Genomic DNA, 15,455 nt, shown 5'->3' with positions numbered 1-15,455 from the left:
TTTTAGCAAAGTTTACAAACTGACAGTTTTTTTTAATGGTTTGCTTTGATCGTGAGGATCTGTTGCAACAAAAAGTCCCTGTTAGGAAGTTTTGATGTTGAGTAATCCTGATAGCAAGGTACTTCCAACTGGACTTTGGGTTTTCAATACAACAATGATCTTCCAATGGGATATAAAATATGATATGAAAAGCCACCTCTACACTACCATATCAGCCAGGACAATGTTATTAAAATGAAACTGACACAGGTAATTAACTATTTTTATTTTATTTGCTTTGCTTTACGTATAATGTAAGGGACTCACATCTGTAATTTCCTTACAGACCAAAACTGAAAACCATGAAGGTTCTCTGGGTCCTTGCATTGGTTGTGTTTACAGGTTAGACAAATTACAAAAACAAGCTGACAATAATACAGTTTTATAAGGAATAATATTTACACATTACTTTATTTAATTATATCTTTGACATCTCAAATGCTTTGTGTAAGACAGGTTTAAGGATAGTTCGGACTGCCGAGAGGATTATTGGTTGCCCCCTATCCTCCCTTCATGAACTGTTCACTTCCAAAGTGAGGAAAGGGCTGGAAAAATCACTTTGGACCCCACTCACCCAGCCCACTTCCTTTCTGAACTAATGCCTTATGGCTACAGAGCACTGAGCACCTGAACCGTCAGGCACAGGATGAGTTTTTTTCCCCTCAGGCTGACCATCTCATGAACAGTTAAAACTGCCCCATTGAGCAATAATTGAGGAAATCATCCAGATGATCAGGACCTCCCAAATGGGTCAGGAAGTCAATTAAGTCTAAAATATTTAACTGCAGGACATTGCTATTAGAAAAAGCTATCTGCAGGCATTTCTAAAGCCATGCAAGAAACACATCATAATGCTAGACTAACAGAAAATGTCAACGTGACCCAGCTGGTATGCCACCTCAAGAACCAGATGGATCCTCTGGCAGAAGAGCTGAAGACCAAAATCACTAAAGGGACTGAAAAGTTGAGGGAGAATGTTGTGAGGATTTGAACACTGTGAGGTGTGTAATTAGGCCCTACATTGTGTGGATTACCTAAGATCCATGGATTCTACTCCAGAGAAGTGAGGAGCTGAGAGGGAGCATGGAGATGAATAAGCTGCAGGCTCAACTAGAGCCCTATTCTGAGGGCCTGAGGGGAATGCTGGATCCCTATACCCAGGACCTCAAGGCACATCTTACCTCCCTCTATGAATCCTTGACCAAAAACAACTAAATATTTTGAAGACTTCTTTAATTATTAACTTTCTTATTTACTTTCTTAAGACATTATGTGGATTTTCTTTCGATTCAATCATGTGTTTCTCTCCTCTGATATTTTCCTATTCACCTGGCAGGAACAAAGACAGGGCACTGTCTTCAGGAAATATAGCGTTTATATAGCCTTTTGATGACCTCACAGATGTAAGGACAGTAAAACCCAGGGGGCTTAGAAGAGCCATTTGTATTTCTAAAACCAGCTAAATCTGGTTTTACTGGGATGAGTGGAAAACTACGGAAGAAGGGACTTTGAGGACAGGGGGGTATAAATAGGCCATGTGTTTTCTGTGTGAGTTAGGTCTTGTTCCTATTGCGAGGTAGCTGTCACGATATTTTTTGAACAAACCTCTTTTAAAAGAATAAACTATCTTTTAAAATATAATTTGGATCCTGATGTCTCTTATCTTGTGATGCCATTTGTTTAATTATTGTTTTGCCACAACAATAACAATCTATTTTTGTCTATGAATAAACATTTTTATCCCAAAATAGAAGATATCTGTGATTATGCTTTGTATGCACTCAGTCAAAATACTTTACTGATCGTTTGTCACCAAGAGCTTAGAAAGCATACACATATGTAAGCAGCCATATCAACCTGTAGCTCAAGACCATTTGCCCACAGAAGCTAAGCAGGGATGAGCCTGGTCAGTACCTGGATGGGAGACCTTCTGGGGATAACTATGGTTGCTGCTGGAAGAGGGATTTGATAGGCCAGCAGGGTGTGCTCACCCTGTGGTCTGTGTGGGTCCCAATTCCCCAGTATAGTGATACATAGTCTCTCTCATTGTGAGCTTGGGATAATGTACAGCACAGGGCATTCATCCCCTCAACAATCTGGGACAATACTGTTCCCAACCCCCTATCTGATGTGTCTGTCTGCAAGATAAAAGGGAGAGAGAAGTTAGGAGAGTATAAGAACAGCCCCTCACGGAGTGCAGCTTTTACTTGCATGAACGCCTGCTGACACATTTCCGGATCTGGTGCCCCCTTTTTAGTAAGATCAGTCAGCGGGCTAGATACGGTCGAATAATTAGGCACAAACCTATGATAATAGCAAGTCAGCCAGCCCCAGGAACTGTCTCACCTCCTTTTTGGTGTTTGGTCTCGGCAGGCTGCAATTGCCACGGTCTAATAAATTAGCGGACGCACCTGCCCATGACCCAAGTGGAAGCCCAGATACCGTACTTCCACCCGTCCAATTGTTTATTTCTTAGGGTTTTCCATGAGTCCCGTCCATCTCAACGACTTCAGGACTGCCCTCAGATGCTGCAGGTGTTGCTGCCAATCATTAATGTAAATTATGATATCATCCAGATTAAGGATGAAGTCCATGTGCTGCTGAAATGTAGCTGAAGCCCTGAACAAACAGAAGGGTGACAAATTGGTGTAAGCCAAATGGTGAGGAAAATTCAGCTTTTCATGGGACATGGGAGTTAAGGGGATCTGCCAATATCCCTTTATTATATCTAATGTTGAATAAAAGCAAGCCACGGCAACTCATCAATCCACGACATCGGGTATGCATCAAATTTAGACATTGCATTGACTCAATAATCCACACCGAAACAGACTGAGCCGTCACTCTTCAGAACCAGCACCTCCGGGCTGGCCCAGTCACTATGGGATTCTTCTATTACCCCATATCTAGCATGGCCTTTAATTAGTCCCGAACTATTTGTTTTTGTGTTCGGATAATCGGTAGGGACAACAACGTACTACTACCCTTGAGGTTGTTTCAATATGGTGCTCTTTGAGATTCATATTACAGGGAAGAGGCGAGAACACGTCTGAAAATCCTCCTTGCAACCTGGCAACATCTGTGACTTGTGACGGTGAGAAGTGGTCTCCGCAATTACTCTTTTAAGTTCACCTCCGGTCCGAGCTCCTCCCTCTCTGGGACCACTGTTGCCAATGTCATGGGTACCCCTCTCTCCATGGTTTTAAGAGATTGTGGTGGTAAATCTGATGTGCTCCACATTTATACATTAGTTTAATTTCATAATCGATTTCCTCCTGTGTTAATTGCCCCAATGTGTGGAGTTTTGCTCTCAGGTTGAACGTTTTGAATTTCGTTTTTGCTGTTTGAAGGTCCTTGTTCCCAATTTTCCCGTAAAAATTCGAGCATGCCGCGTGGTCGAAGCCCATAAATTTTTTTGAATGGGGAGAACCCCATGGAGGCTTGCGGGACCTCTCGTACTGCAAATAATAGGGGCTCGAGCCACTTGTCGCAATTTCGAGCATCTTCTTACATGAACATGAGAATCATATTCTTTTGTGTCTGATTAAAACGTTCAACCAAGCAGTGATAAACTCTGGTCCAAATAAATGTAATCCCCAATAATTCTTACAGCTCGCATAGAATACATGACATAAACGTTGTGCCCTGATCAAAGAGGATTTCTTTAGGAATCCCTACTTGTTAGAAGAGTTCCTTTGCAACACTTCATGCTGATATGTTGCGCAGAGGCACTGCTTCAAGATATCGCATTGCATAGTCCACCAGAACCAACAAAAAGTGATGCCCGCATGCCATCTGCTCTAATGGCCCAATGAAGTCCATAACAATTAGCTCGAAGGGGACCTCGATCAAGGGAAGGGGGTGCAATGGGGTGGCCAGTGGATTCACCTGCTGACATTCATGGCATGGCATGAATGACATCCCCGTGATTGCCCGGCCAATAGAAACGGGCCATTAGATGGATCACTGTTTTTTCTGCCCTTTGTTGTATTTTCCTTTGTCTGAGCATCCTGTCTCGATACAACGATCATTGATTATTGAAAAATATGGATATGCGAGTGCAATGCCTGGCTGGAGTAGTTTACCTTCAATCACTTTCACTTGAAAGTCTTGTCTCGTATCTGCTCCAGAGAAAAATCCTCTGCAGGGAAACCTCTAAGGGCGGGGGAAGCCGGCACTTCCCTCTCCCTTACGTCAACCTGACACGGATCTGACGTAGACAGTTTTGCCTCCCCAGCCAGTGCATCGCAAACCATACATCGAAACACTGTTACAGGACCCATCCACACAGATTTCCCTCAATAAAGCAGTAAATGCTGGCAAATTCATACACAAGATTAGTGGATTGGTGAGGCAGGGACTAACCTTTTGTCCCCGAAATTGAATGATGACTGTCACTAACAGGTAATCATGAATATCCCCTTGCACACATCTTACCTTCACCCACCAGCTTGTATCCAAAGCCTTAGACTGAATTATGTTTTGTAAATGGATGTTTGATTACAACTGGAATCCAACAAGGCTTGATATGTACCAGCCTTCATACTCATAGATATCCAGTATGCTACTGCTCGATCGGGGGAGGCCTGTGGTGCATCAGGGACCCAGACCAAAGTCTCCACCTTCATCGTGGCACATCAGTCCTGGAAATGCCCAGGACCCCCGCAGCTCCAGCAGACCGGCCCAGACTTTATGCCCATACCTGTGGCAGCGGATTCACCAGCCTGTGGGGGAGAGCAGAGAAGGTTAGGGGAAGCCGGCAGGATTCCCACGGGGCCGGGGAACATGAACAGGATACGGGGAAGAGGGGGAGAGAGAGGGAAGGAGAGAGAGAGAGAGAGAGAGAGAGAGAGAGAGAGAGAGAGAGAATGGCTCGCCATCTCCTGGATATGCAGCAATATGCTCCTCAGCCAACTCCTCCAGCGACGCCGAACTGTGGCACTGGACCCACTCTGCCATACCCTTCGGCAGCCGGGAGATGAACTGCTCCAATACCACGATTTTGATGATGTAGTTGGCGTCGCCCTCACCCGCCACCCAGCAACATCCACCTGCAGGCATCACTGAGCTGTTGTGCAAAGGCGACCAGTTGGCTGACCTCTTTCAGTGTCAGTGTGTAGAACCCCTGGTGATGCTGGCTTTCTTCAAATCGGAATACCCCAGGAGGTTGGTAACTGGAAGTTGGTGTACTGCTGTAACAACACCCCCCCCATGTGACACACACATGCAGCCTCGGCTCTCTCTCTCCACCTGTGGTCTGGACTGCCCTTTAAATCACTCTCCGCTCTCACTGCAAATACAAAAGAAAGAGGTGATCTTCCACAGGTGCCAACCACTACCAAACTCACTCTCAGCCTCGCTCTCCACAGATGTTGCTTGACAATGCCCCATTACCACAGTTTATTAGAAAATAATGACAAAGATGTTTCTTGAAAGAGCTATTCATTTTCTATATGTAACTACGAGAAACCTATAATTATTGACAAGATGTTACTGAAAATAAATGAAAATATTTTAAGTTTTTTTTTTTTTTTAAATGAAAGAAATCAAAATTAATGGTCACACATCTGAATGTCTGAAAGTGTGCCCATCAGAAATTTAGAAATAAAATGCTGATTTGCTTAGAGATACAGTGAAGGGCCATGTTAGAGGTATTTTCTGACATGAATCAAGCAATTGCATTACAACCGGTAAAAAAATTATAACTATAAAAATTCCAATATACACTCACTGAGCACTTTATTAGGAACACATGTACACCTAATTATTCATGCGATTATCTAATCAGCCAGTCTTGTGTTAGCAGTGCAATACAAAAAATCATTCAGATACAGGTCAGGAGCTTCAGTTAATGTTCACATCAACCATCAGAATGGGGGAAAAATGTGATCTCATTGATTTCGACCATGACATGATGGGCCAGATAGGCTGGTTTGTGTATTTATGTAACTGCTGATCTCCAGGGATTTTCATGCACAACAGTCTTACTCAGAATGGTGCCAAAGATAAAAAACATCCAGTGAGCGGCAGTTCTGCAGACAGAAACATCTTGTTGATGAGAGAGGTCAACGGAGACTGGTTTGAGCTGACAGAAAGGCTAACTTAAATAACCACTCTGTGCAATTGTAGTGAGCAGAATAGCATCTCAGAATGCACAACACATCAACTTTGAGGCAGATGGGCTACAACAGCAGAAGACCATGTCAAGCACTTTATTAGGACTATAGTGTTCCTAATAAAGTGCTCATTGAGTGTATTTTACTGTTTCAGTCTCCACAGAGCTTCAACGGTATTGAGTATTTCAATATTGATTACTCCTCATCAAAGTCATAAAAAGCATAAAAAGTCTTAAATTCAATGGCTAAATGTATACATCATTTTCCAAGTTTACAAGTAGTCCTATTTTATCCATAATCTAACAAGTAATAACTTAAAACTTAAAAGTTCTTAAATCCATTCCACTTCAGAGAAAGTCTTTTCATTTTGTGAAATAAGGAATGTTTCTTCAATAGACTACGTTTAAGTCATTTTTATTCCCTTCAAATACTATCAAAAAATTTTAATTGAAAGATTTTAAGTTACATTTCAGTGTATCAAACTTGCATATGCTCCCTTTTGCATGAGGAATGTTTTAAAACTTTTGATGATTGGGAATGCTATACAAACCCCAAGAAAAATCTGTCGCATGAATGTTTCCTGCTGTCCAATAAAGCAACATATGCAATAAACAATAGCTGCAAACATTATTCTGGATAACTGTCTACCCTGCCATGGCCTTTGTATATGAAGATATGAGGGTCAAACATCCTTCAGCAGCAATAGTTTGTATCTAGGTCAAACAGTTGCACTTTTGTCTAGGGGTTAAGCAGGCATGCACAACCTAAAAAAGAGTTCTGTTTGCATGGCCCTGATTGTGATGATGACTCCTCCTACAAGAATGATTTGGGGTCAGATTGATTTGAGACCTGTTAAATAAACTAAATTTAGCAGGCAGTTACTTTAGGAATGGAAAAAACCTACTGCTAACTTTAAGACAAAAGGGCAGGAAAACATACTGTATCTAACTGATTTGCAGAGTATGAGGGTCACAGATTCATCCATGAAACAGGATAAAAACACATATCACATTGAGTGATGTGTCATATCTTATCAGGAAATGAACAAAGTCTGGTATCATTTGTCACAGTTATTAGTCAAAGGTCTAAAGTCAGCCTATGTCTGGTTTCATTAGGATAAAATACATCAGATAGACCTTTTCATTAATGAGAGTATCAAAGATAATGAGACTTGAGATAACCTAAACTCCAATAATTTACGAGTCTACAGTAACACTTCAAGAGAAATCTTCATTTAACTTTTTAAATGAATAAAATGCTGTTGGTTACACTGAAGATAACTATTTTCTTTTTGAAAATTTAATACAAATTAATGAATTAATTTGCTGGCTTATTCATTTGTTTAGTTGTCTGTTCATTTATAAAAAATTAAAGCAAAATTGTCAAATTCCTTCAAATTACAAATTCCTTCATTTCTTGAATTTCTGCTTAATACTGAATAGTGGTATGTGTTAACTTTAAATGTATTTTGTTTTACAATGTGTTGTACAAGTACTGCCATAGGCTTGAATTTTAAGGTTTGGAATTTGGAAGGTATGGATTTGATGGCAGGTCCATTCAGGATATTATGATGTAAAGTAATCCTGACAGCAAGGCACTACCCACTGGACTTTGGGTTTCCAATCACGTAGCCATGCTATATATATATACAGTACAGATATATTGCAATACCTCCGCTCTTGTTCTTCTGACTGGACAGCGTGAATTAAAAACACACTGACACAGGTAAGTAGACAGATTTACCTTATTGTTGTTTCAAAATACAGCACTTAAAAAAAAAAAAAAAACATGATGCTGAATTAATATAAAGGACAGCAATTGTGATGTAAAAGTGTTTTTGTTTTTACTTACAGACTAAAACTGAAAAATCATGAAAGTTCTTGTGGTGCTTGCACTAGCTGCATTTACAGGTTTGAAATTTAACTTTCAAAACAATTACTGAAATATTTTTCACAATATGAGACTTCTGTACTATTAAAAATGTTTTTAGCTGGAATAATTTATATGTAGGTTTTGATAACTACAACATTTTATAAATATGAAATGCTCTATTCCATAAACAGGTTGCCAAGCCAACCTATTCTATGCTGATGAGCCCAAGCCACAGCTGGAGAAGCTGACTGATGCATTCTGGAACTATGTTGCCAAGGCAACACACACCACAGAGGAAACTGTCCAGATGATCAGGACCTCCCAACTGGGCCAGGAAGTCAAGTGAGTCAAGAACTTTTACCTGCTGGATACTGTTATTTAAAATATTTCTTGTGCCCTGAGATCACAAATGTTCTCCTTCAAATCACAGTGCTCGACTAACACAGAGTGCTGACATGGCCAGCGAATATGCCGTCACACTCAAAAACCAGATGAACCCTCTGGCTGAAGAGCTGATGGCCAAAATCACTAAGGAAGCTGAAGTGTTGAGGGAGCGTCTGGGCCAGGACCTGATCACAGTGAAAGACCAAATGGAGCCCTATGCTGAGAATCTCAAGAGCCAAATTCAGCAGAGAGTGGAGGACCTCAGAGCAGCCATGGCTCCATATGCAGAGTCCCTGGATTCTGAGACCCTGAAGGCCACTCTGCTCCAGAGAAGTGAGGAGTTGAAAGGGAGCCTGGAGCAGAGCGTGAAGGAGCTGCAGGCTCAACTGGAGCCCTACACTGCTGAAATCAAAGAGAAGGTGGACCAGCACCTGCAGGAGTTCCAGAAGACTGTGACCCCACTGACTGAGGATCTCCAGGCAAAGATTGTAGAGAGAGCCCAGTTTGTCCAGCAGAGTTTCTCACCCTATGCTGAAGAACTGAAGGAAAAGCTGGACCCCTATGCCCAGAACCTGAAAGACCAGCTGACCTCCCTCTATGAGTCCTTCATCAAGAGTAATTAGATTTTGACAACATAGTACAGCTTTGTCACTTTAAAAACTATCACCAGTTGCTGCTGATGTAATTGGATCATAGATCTATTTAAATGTGGAAGGATGCATTTTCACTGTATGTGGTTAACATTAAAATCCACAGCTGATCTTAGAATTACCTGAAGTATTTATTAACATCAATTGAACATCACAGTAAACAAAGCACAATGTCCTAAGAAGTGTATATACATCAACACAAAAAGTTTGTTGTAACATTTTAAATCTTTTAATTTAAACTAAACAAGTCTCACATTTAATGTAATTGGACAGGGGGTTATTTGCTGGTAACAGAATAGAATTATGAATTTATAGCAAGTTTAACCAATATAGGCATCATTGTCTGTGTCAGTTATGTTTACTGTCATGTTCTAATTTTCAAATATATAAGGAAGCTTATATGATGCGAAACATTGTCACTTAATAAATAAAACACATCTGCATTTAAGTTTTTGGCTGATACTGTACCTGTACTAATCTAAGAGACATGGTAAATTATGCATAAATTACAATTTATTTAACTGGTGACATAAGTTAATTTTACATAGAAAACAACAAATACTCTACATGACTTAATGTGAGGTGAGGTGAATATTACATCTTAAACACTATAACAAACTTCTGCAGTTCTTCCAGTACCATTATGGCACTTTGGGTTAATCAGTATGTTGCTGAATATGCTCTTTATCTAAACAGTTTTGTTACACAGAGGGTGGGATATATTTCCATAATAGCTAGCTTTCTTTGGGGAGTGCAGTGTGAAGATAATTCTCCTAACTGACATTACGGTCCTGAGGTGGACTCATATTACTGCAAGAGCCCGTGTTGATGCTGCTGCTCCATGTTATAGCAAATATGCAACAACAGACAGACAGAACATGTTCACGAGGATCCTGCTACTCAAAAAGATAAAATCTACATTTGTTTGTTCTTGTATGGAGCCTCAGTATTATCAGCTTACAGTGGCAAGAAAAAGTATGTGAACTCTTTGGAATTAGCTGGTTTTCTGCATTAATTGGTCATAAAATATGATCTCATCTTCATCAAAGTCACAAGTATAGATAAGCACAATATGCTTAAGCTAACAACATACAAACAATTATAATATTTAATTTCTTTACTGAACACATCCCATTAGACATTCACAATGCTGTGGGAAAGTAAGTGAACCCTTGGATATAATAACTGGTAAATCCTCCTTTGACAGCAATAACCTCAACCTAGCGTTTCCAGTAGCATCAGATTAGACCTGCGCAACATTTAAGGAATTTTGGACCATTCTTCCTTACAGAACTGCTTCAGCTCAGCCGTATTCTTAGGATGACTGGTGTGAACGGCTCTCTTGAGGTCATTCCACAGCATATCTATTGGGTTAAGGTCTGGGCACAGACTGGGCCATTCCAAAAGGTGGATTTTCTTTTTTTGAAGCCATACTGTAGTTGATTTACTTCGATGTTAAGGGTCATTTTCCTGCTGCATCACCCAACTTCTACTGAGCTACAGCTGGAGCACTGCCACCCTGAAATTTCACTGTAGGATATCTTGATAAACTTGTGAATTAGTTTTTGCCTTGATGATGGCAAGCGATCCAGACCATGAAGCAGCAAAGCAGCCCCAAATAACGATGATCCCTCCACCATACTTCAACGTTAGGATGATGTTATCATGTTGGTACGCGGTGCCTCGCGGGGCAGGCAGACCAAGGAGGGCACAAGGGGCAAACAGACAGTCCAAGGGGGCACAAGGGGCAAGCAGACAGCCCACGGGAGCACAAGGGGCAGACAGGCAGTCCAAGGGGCACAGAGGGCAAGCAAGCAGTCCACGGGGGCACAAGGGGCATACATGCAGTCCAAGAAGGCCACAAGACGGGGACTGGGTCAGGTGGCCTGGGAGGCGGCCACAGGACAGGGACATGTTCAGGAGTCCTGGGAGCTGGCCACAGGGCAAGGACAGGTTCAGGAGGCCTGGGAGCCGGCCTCAGGGCCACAGCCATGGGGAACTCTGAGGGCGGAGCCATGGTAGGCGGAGCCATGGAGGGAGGAGCCGTGGGAGTGTCAGATGGCAGAGCCATGGATGGCTCAGGAGGCGGAACCTTAGAAGGCTCTGGAGACAGAGCCGTGGGAGGCTCAGCCGTGGAAGGCTCAGCCGTGGAAGGCTCTGGAGGCGGAACTGAGGGAGGTGGCGCCGTAGAAGGCTATGGAGGTGGAGCCGTGGGAGGCTCAGGAGGCGGAGCCAAGGAAGGCTCGGGGGGCAGAGCCCTGGGAGGCTCGAGAGATGGAGCCCTGTGGGGCTCGAGAGACGGAGCCCTGGGGGGCTCGAGGGGCGGAGCCCTGGGAGGCTCGGGATGCGCTGGCTCTGGGACGGTCATGGCTACAGGCGCTGGCTCTGGGACGGTCGAGGCTACAGGCGCTGGCTCTGGGACGGTCGAGGCTACAGGCGCTGGCTCTGGGACGGTCGAGGCTACAGGCGCTGGCTCACTGACGTTCGAGGCTACAGGCACTGGCTCACTGACGTTCGAGGCTACTGGCGCTGGCTCACTGGCGGTCGAGGCTGCAGGTGCTGATTTGTTGATTGAGGCATGCGTGAGCTCTGGTTCGCTGAACATTGGAGGCAGAGCCATGGGAGGTTCTGTGGACGGAGCCTTGGAAGGCGGAGGCTGGAGAGCAGAAGCCTTTCCTCTTCTCCTCCTCCTCCGGGCGGACGAGGCTGACAACGCTGGGTTGCTGACAGTAGCAGGCGTGGGCTGTGGCTCGCTGACTGTGGCAGGCGTGAACTGGGGAGTGGAAGCCTTTCCTCTCCTCCTCCTCCTCCTCCTTGTGCAGACGAGGGGTGAGGGTCTAAGTGCAGGTTTTTTATTGAAAATTATGAAAACAAACAAGACTAGAACAAATGAAACATCCACGATGGGAGAACAAAACCAAAACACAAAAACATCCAAAGAATACACAGGCTGAAGAAACATTCACGGTGGGCAAAGGTAACATTGAACCATCCAAGAGCGCTGTCTCAGCGTGTGTGGCGCCCAAACACGTAAGGCAGCGATCGTGAGTGTCAGAAGCAGAGCGATAACGGCCGCAAGCAGCAACTGCACATTCCGTCAGTGCCCACTCTTTTAGGAAATATACACTCTTTTAGGGAGAAATATACTCTTTTATCGCTCATCACACACTGTTGAAGCGCCCAGGGGTGTTCTCCGCACTTATCTGTGAGAGACAGGGTGAAACCGCTTTGATGCGCCTTATAATCCAACAGCCGTGGAGATTTCTAGCTTTCTACAGAGGTGAATGGATTGGGAGTGGAATACATCAACACCTCAGCTCCAAAGGAAAAATCTGAATGAGTGGTTGTGAGCCAGCTCCTTTTATACCTGTATGTCCGGGGGAGTGGCATGCATATTCCACTCGCCAAATCCCTTTGGCCTTTTCTCAATGATCAGTGGGGTTTGGGGCTCCCAAGTGTGACCCTAATGTCACTACATTGACACAACGTCGAGTGAGTGACAGATAGGGAACAAAATATAAAAATGTTTAATAAAAATTAATCAATCTAACTTGCTGTTAGCGGTTACTTAACCCATTTCCATTTAGTTTCTATCGCTTCTGCGTCTCGTTTTTCTCTCTTGCTCGCAATGCTCTTAATTTGAATGACACCTCCGCTCCCCATAACAATACACATATGTGTGGGCAAGTCTGAGCCATTATACATCTAATAAAATAAAAGGCAACCAAACCTGATGGCAAAACCCTAATGTTCCTAAAGCACTCACCTTACTAAAAAGCCTACTGTGCTATAGACTAAAAGGAGAAGGGAACTATTTAAAATGTAAACTCAACTGACTGAATATTAAGGGCTAAATTTGCTATATAGTGATTCCACTCTTAAGGGCTTTACAATAAAACAAATTTTCAATGAATACATACACTGCAGCTTTAAACTTGTATCTAAACAACATGCAGTTTTGGCCATCTATCGTTGTTTAGAAACAGCACAACTAAATATACAGTGCATTAATGTTTTAGCAAACACTCCACTGTCAACAGCATTACTAAATAAAAAAAATACATAAAAAAAAGAGCAACAGAAATATGAAAAGCTTCCATGCCCTGCAGACATGTGGTGTGCAAAACGACTCGGTTACTAACGTAACCTCGGTTCCCTGAGAGGAGGGAACGAGTATTGCGTAAGTAGCTTACGCTATGGAAAACTCCGTTTCTTGAGAAATATTGAAGTCTTTATGTAAAACGCATTGCAGCTGCACAGCAGACAGCAATGAGCGAGGCAGCTCGGTCATTGGCTGTGCTGCGGCAACTTGCTCGAACCAATGGCGGGGCGACTCTGAATGCGCGACCAATGGGCGCGCGCTTCGCGCTCGCACGCTCAGAGCCTGCCAAGATGGGCGTGGCTAGGGCTATATATTAGGCGCCCAGTCATGAGAGTTCTTTAGGTTCAATCGACTGAAGCGAACTGACCAAGCACAAGCACAAGCATGGCAGCTTACACAATACTCGTTCCCTCCTCTCAGGGAACCGAGGTTACGTTAGTAACCGAGTCGTTCCCTCTCGAGAGGTATCTCCTATTGCGTAAGTAGCTTACGCTATGGGAACACCATGCAAAACGCCGTGCGTGCTGACTTCGCTCTATAAAGCCAGAGGCAGATGCCTGAGCCTTAAAGCAAAGTGATTATTCAACGAGCCGGCCAACGGTGAGCTATATAATGGGATAATACAGAGCGCCTTTGCCCCAAGGTGGCCCATGGTGGGGCGCTCATTGTAAAAACATAAGCACATATCTTATGTACTGATTTTTTTACTTACTGATATGAATAAAAAACCCTCTAAGTCAGTCAGAGACAGACCTTATAAGGGAGGAGATAATGCTCAGCAAATACATACTCCAGTTCATACTACAGTCAGGCTGATAGAATGTTGGAATGCTATGAGGGGACCTGTAGGTTATAAAACCTGATAAATGTTGAAGGCGAGGCCCAGCCTGCCGCCGCACAAATATCTTCAATGGGTATCCCACTCGACCACGCCCATGAGGAGGCCATGCTCCTCGTAGAGTGAGCTCTGACGCCTAAGGGGCATTGAAGGCCCTTGGCTTCATAAGCCAGCGGTATAGCATCCACTATCCAGCGCGATATTCTTTGCTTTGAAACTGCGAGACCTTTAGTGCGGCCGCCAAAGCATACGAATAATTGTTCCGTCTGTCTGAACGGGGCAGAATGTTCCAAATATACTCTGAGCGCCCTGACCGGGCAGAGTAAATTAGCGTCGCTTTCGTCTGCTGGAGACGATAGCGCTGCCAGAGATATAACCTGTACTCTGAAGGGTGTGGAGAGCACTTTAGGAATATACCCGTGCTTTGGCCTAAGGACAACTCTGCAGTCGTTAGGTCCAAATTCCAGGCAAGCAGCTTGATGACAGTGCGTGCAGGTCAGCCCACTCTCTTGACTGAGGCGGCGCCAGCAAGAGCGCAGTTTTGAGCGAGAGCTGTTTAAGGTGCACGGTTCGGAGAGGTTCGAACGGGGCACTCTTGAGTGCATCCAGGACCGTGGCCAGGTCCCAGATCGGCACCGAGGGGGGGCGAGGAGGGTTCATCCTCCTAGCGCCTCTTAGGAAACTAATTATTAGGTTGTTTTTCCCTAATGAGCGTCCCTTGTCAGGATTGTGCGACGCCGCTATGGCAGCCACATAGACTTTGAGCGTGGAGGGTGTGCGGCCCGCCTCCAGCAGCTCTTGCAAGAAGGCAAGTACACTTGGTATCTCGCACGATTTGGGGTTCAAGCTCTTGGTATCACACCAGTCACTGAACACTTTCCACTTTTGGGCATATAAGCGCCTCGTAGAGGGTGCTCGCGCCTCAGTGATGGTTCTCAACACTCCACTGGGGAGGTTCTCGGGAACCCGTTGAGGGGCCATGCATGAAGGGCCCACAGATCGGGGCGGGGATGAAGAATCATCCCGTTGGCCTGCCTGAGGAGGTTCAGCCTCAACGGAATCGGCCATGGGGCAGATTGCATCATCTGCATCAGTTCTGGAAACCACATCTGGTTCTTCCAGAGTGGGGCTACCAGGAGCACTGCACATTTCACTTCCCTGATCCGACTGATGACCTGAGGTAGCATCGCGATCGGGGGAAAAGCATACAAGGGGCGGTTCGGCCAGACTTGGGTGAGCGCGTCCGTGCTTTTTGAGAAGAAAAGAGGGCAGTGCGCATTTTCCCTGGAGGCGAAGAGGTCGACCTCTGCCTCGCCAAAGGTTTGCCATAACCACTGAGCCGTCAGGGGGTGGAGAGACCATTCCCCTGGGAGAACTTTGTCTCTGGACAGCATGTCCGCTCCCTGGTTCAGGACGCCTGGCACATGCGCTGCTCTCAGCGAGTGCAGGTTGTG

General features: G+C 44.4%; 2 protein-coding genes across 2 annotated transcripts in view; one reads left to right on the top strand and one right to left on the bottom strand.

The window, feature by feature from the left end:
• The window catches only part of bcam (basal cell adhesion molecule (Lutheran blood group)), a 278,932-nt gene that overhangs the window by 101,123 nt on the left and 162,354 nt on the right, over positions 1-15,455 (bottom strand). The gene's annotated exons all lie outside the window — the stretch shown is intronic.
• Positions 7,841-9,498, top strand: LOC127656269 (apolipoprotein A-I-like). The gene is made up of 4 exons (XM_052144511.1): positions 7,841-7,880; positions 8,009-8,065; positions 8,219-8,369; positions 8,458-9,498. Exons 2-4 carry the CDS (start codon positions 8,026-8,028, stop codon positions 9,032-9,034), a joined length of 768 nt encoding a protein of 255 aa, XP_052000471.1. The 5' UTR covers positions 7,841-7,880; positions 8,009-8,025; the 3' UTR covers positions 9,035-9,498.

Source organism: Xyrauchen texanus, chromosome 15 (genome assembly GCF_025860055.1).
Source record: "Xyrauchen texanus isolate HMW12.3.18 chromosome 15, RBS_HiC_50CHRs, whole genome shotgun sequence".
Taxonomy (NCBI): Eukaryota; Metazoa; Chordata; class Actinopteri; order Cypriniformes; family Catostomidae; genus Xyrauchen; species Xyrauchen texanus.
Note: the sequence above shows the minus strand (reverse complement) of the source record. Positions and strands in the feature narration are given on the sequence as shown.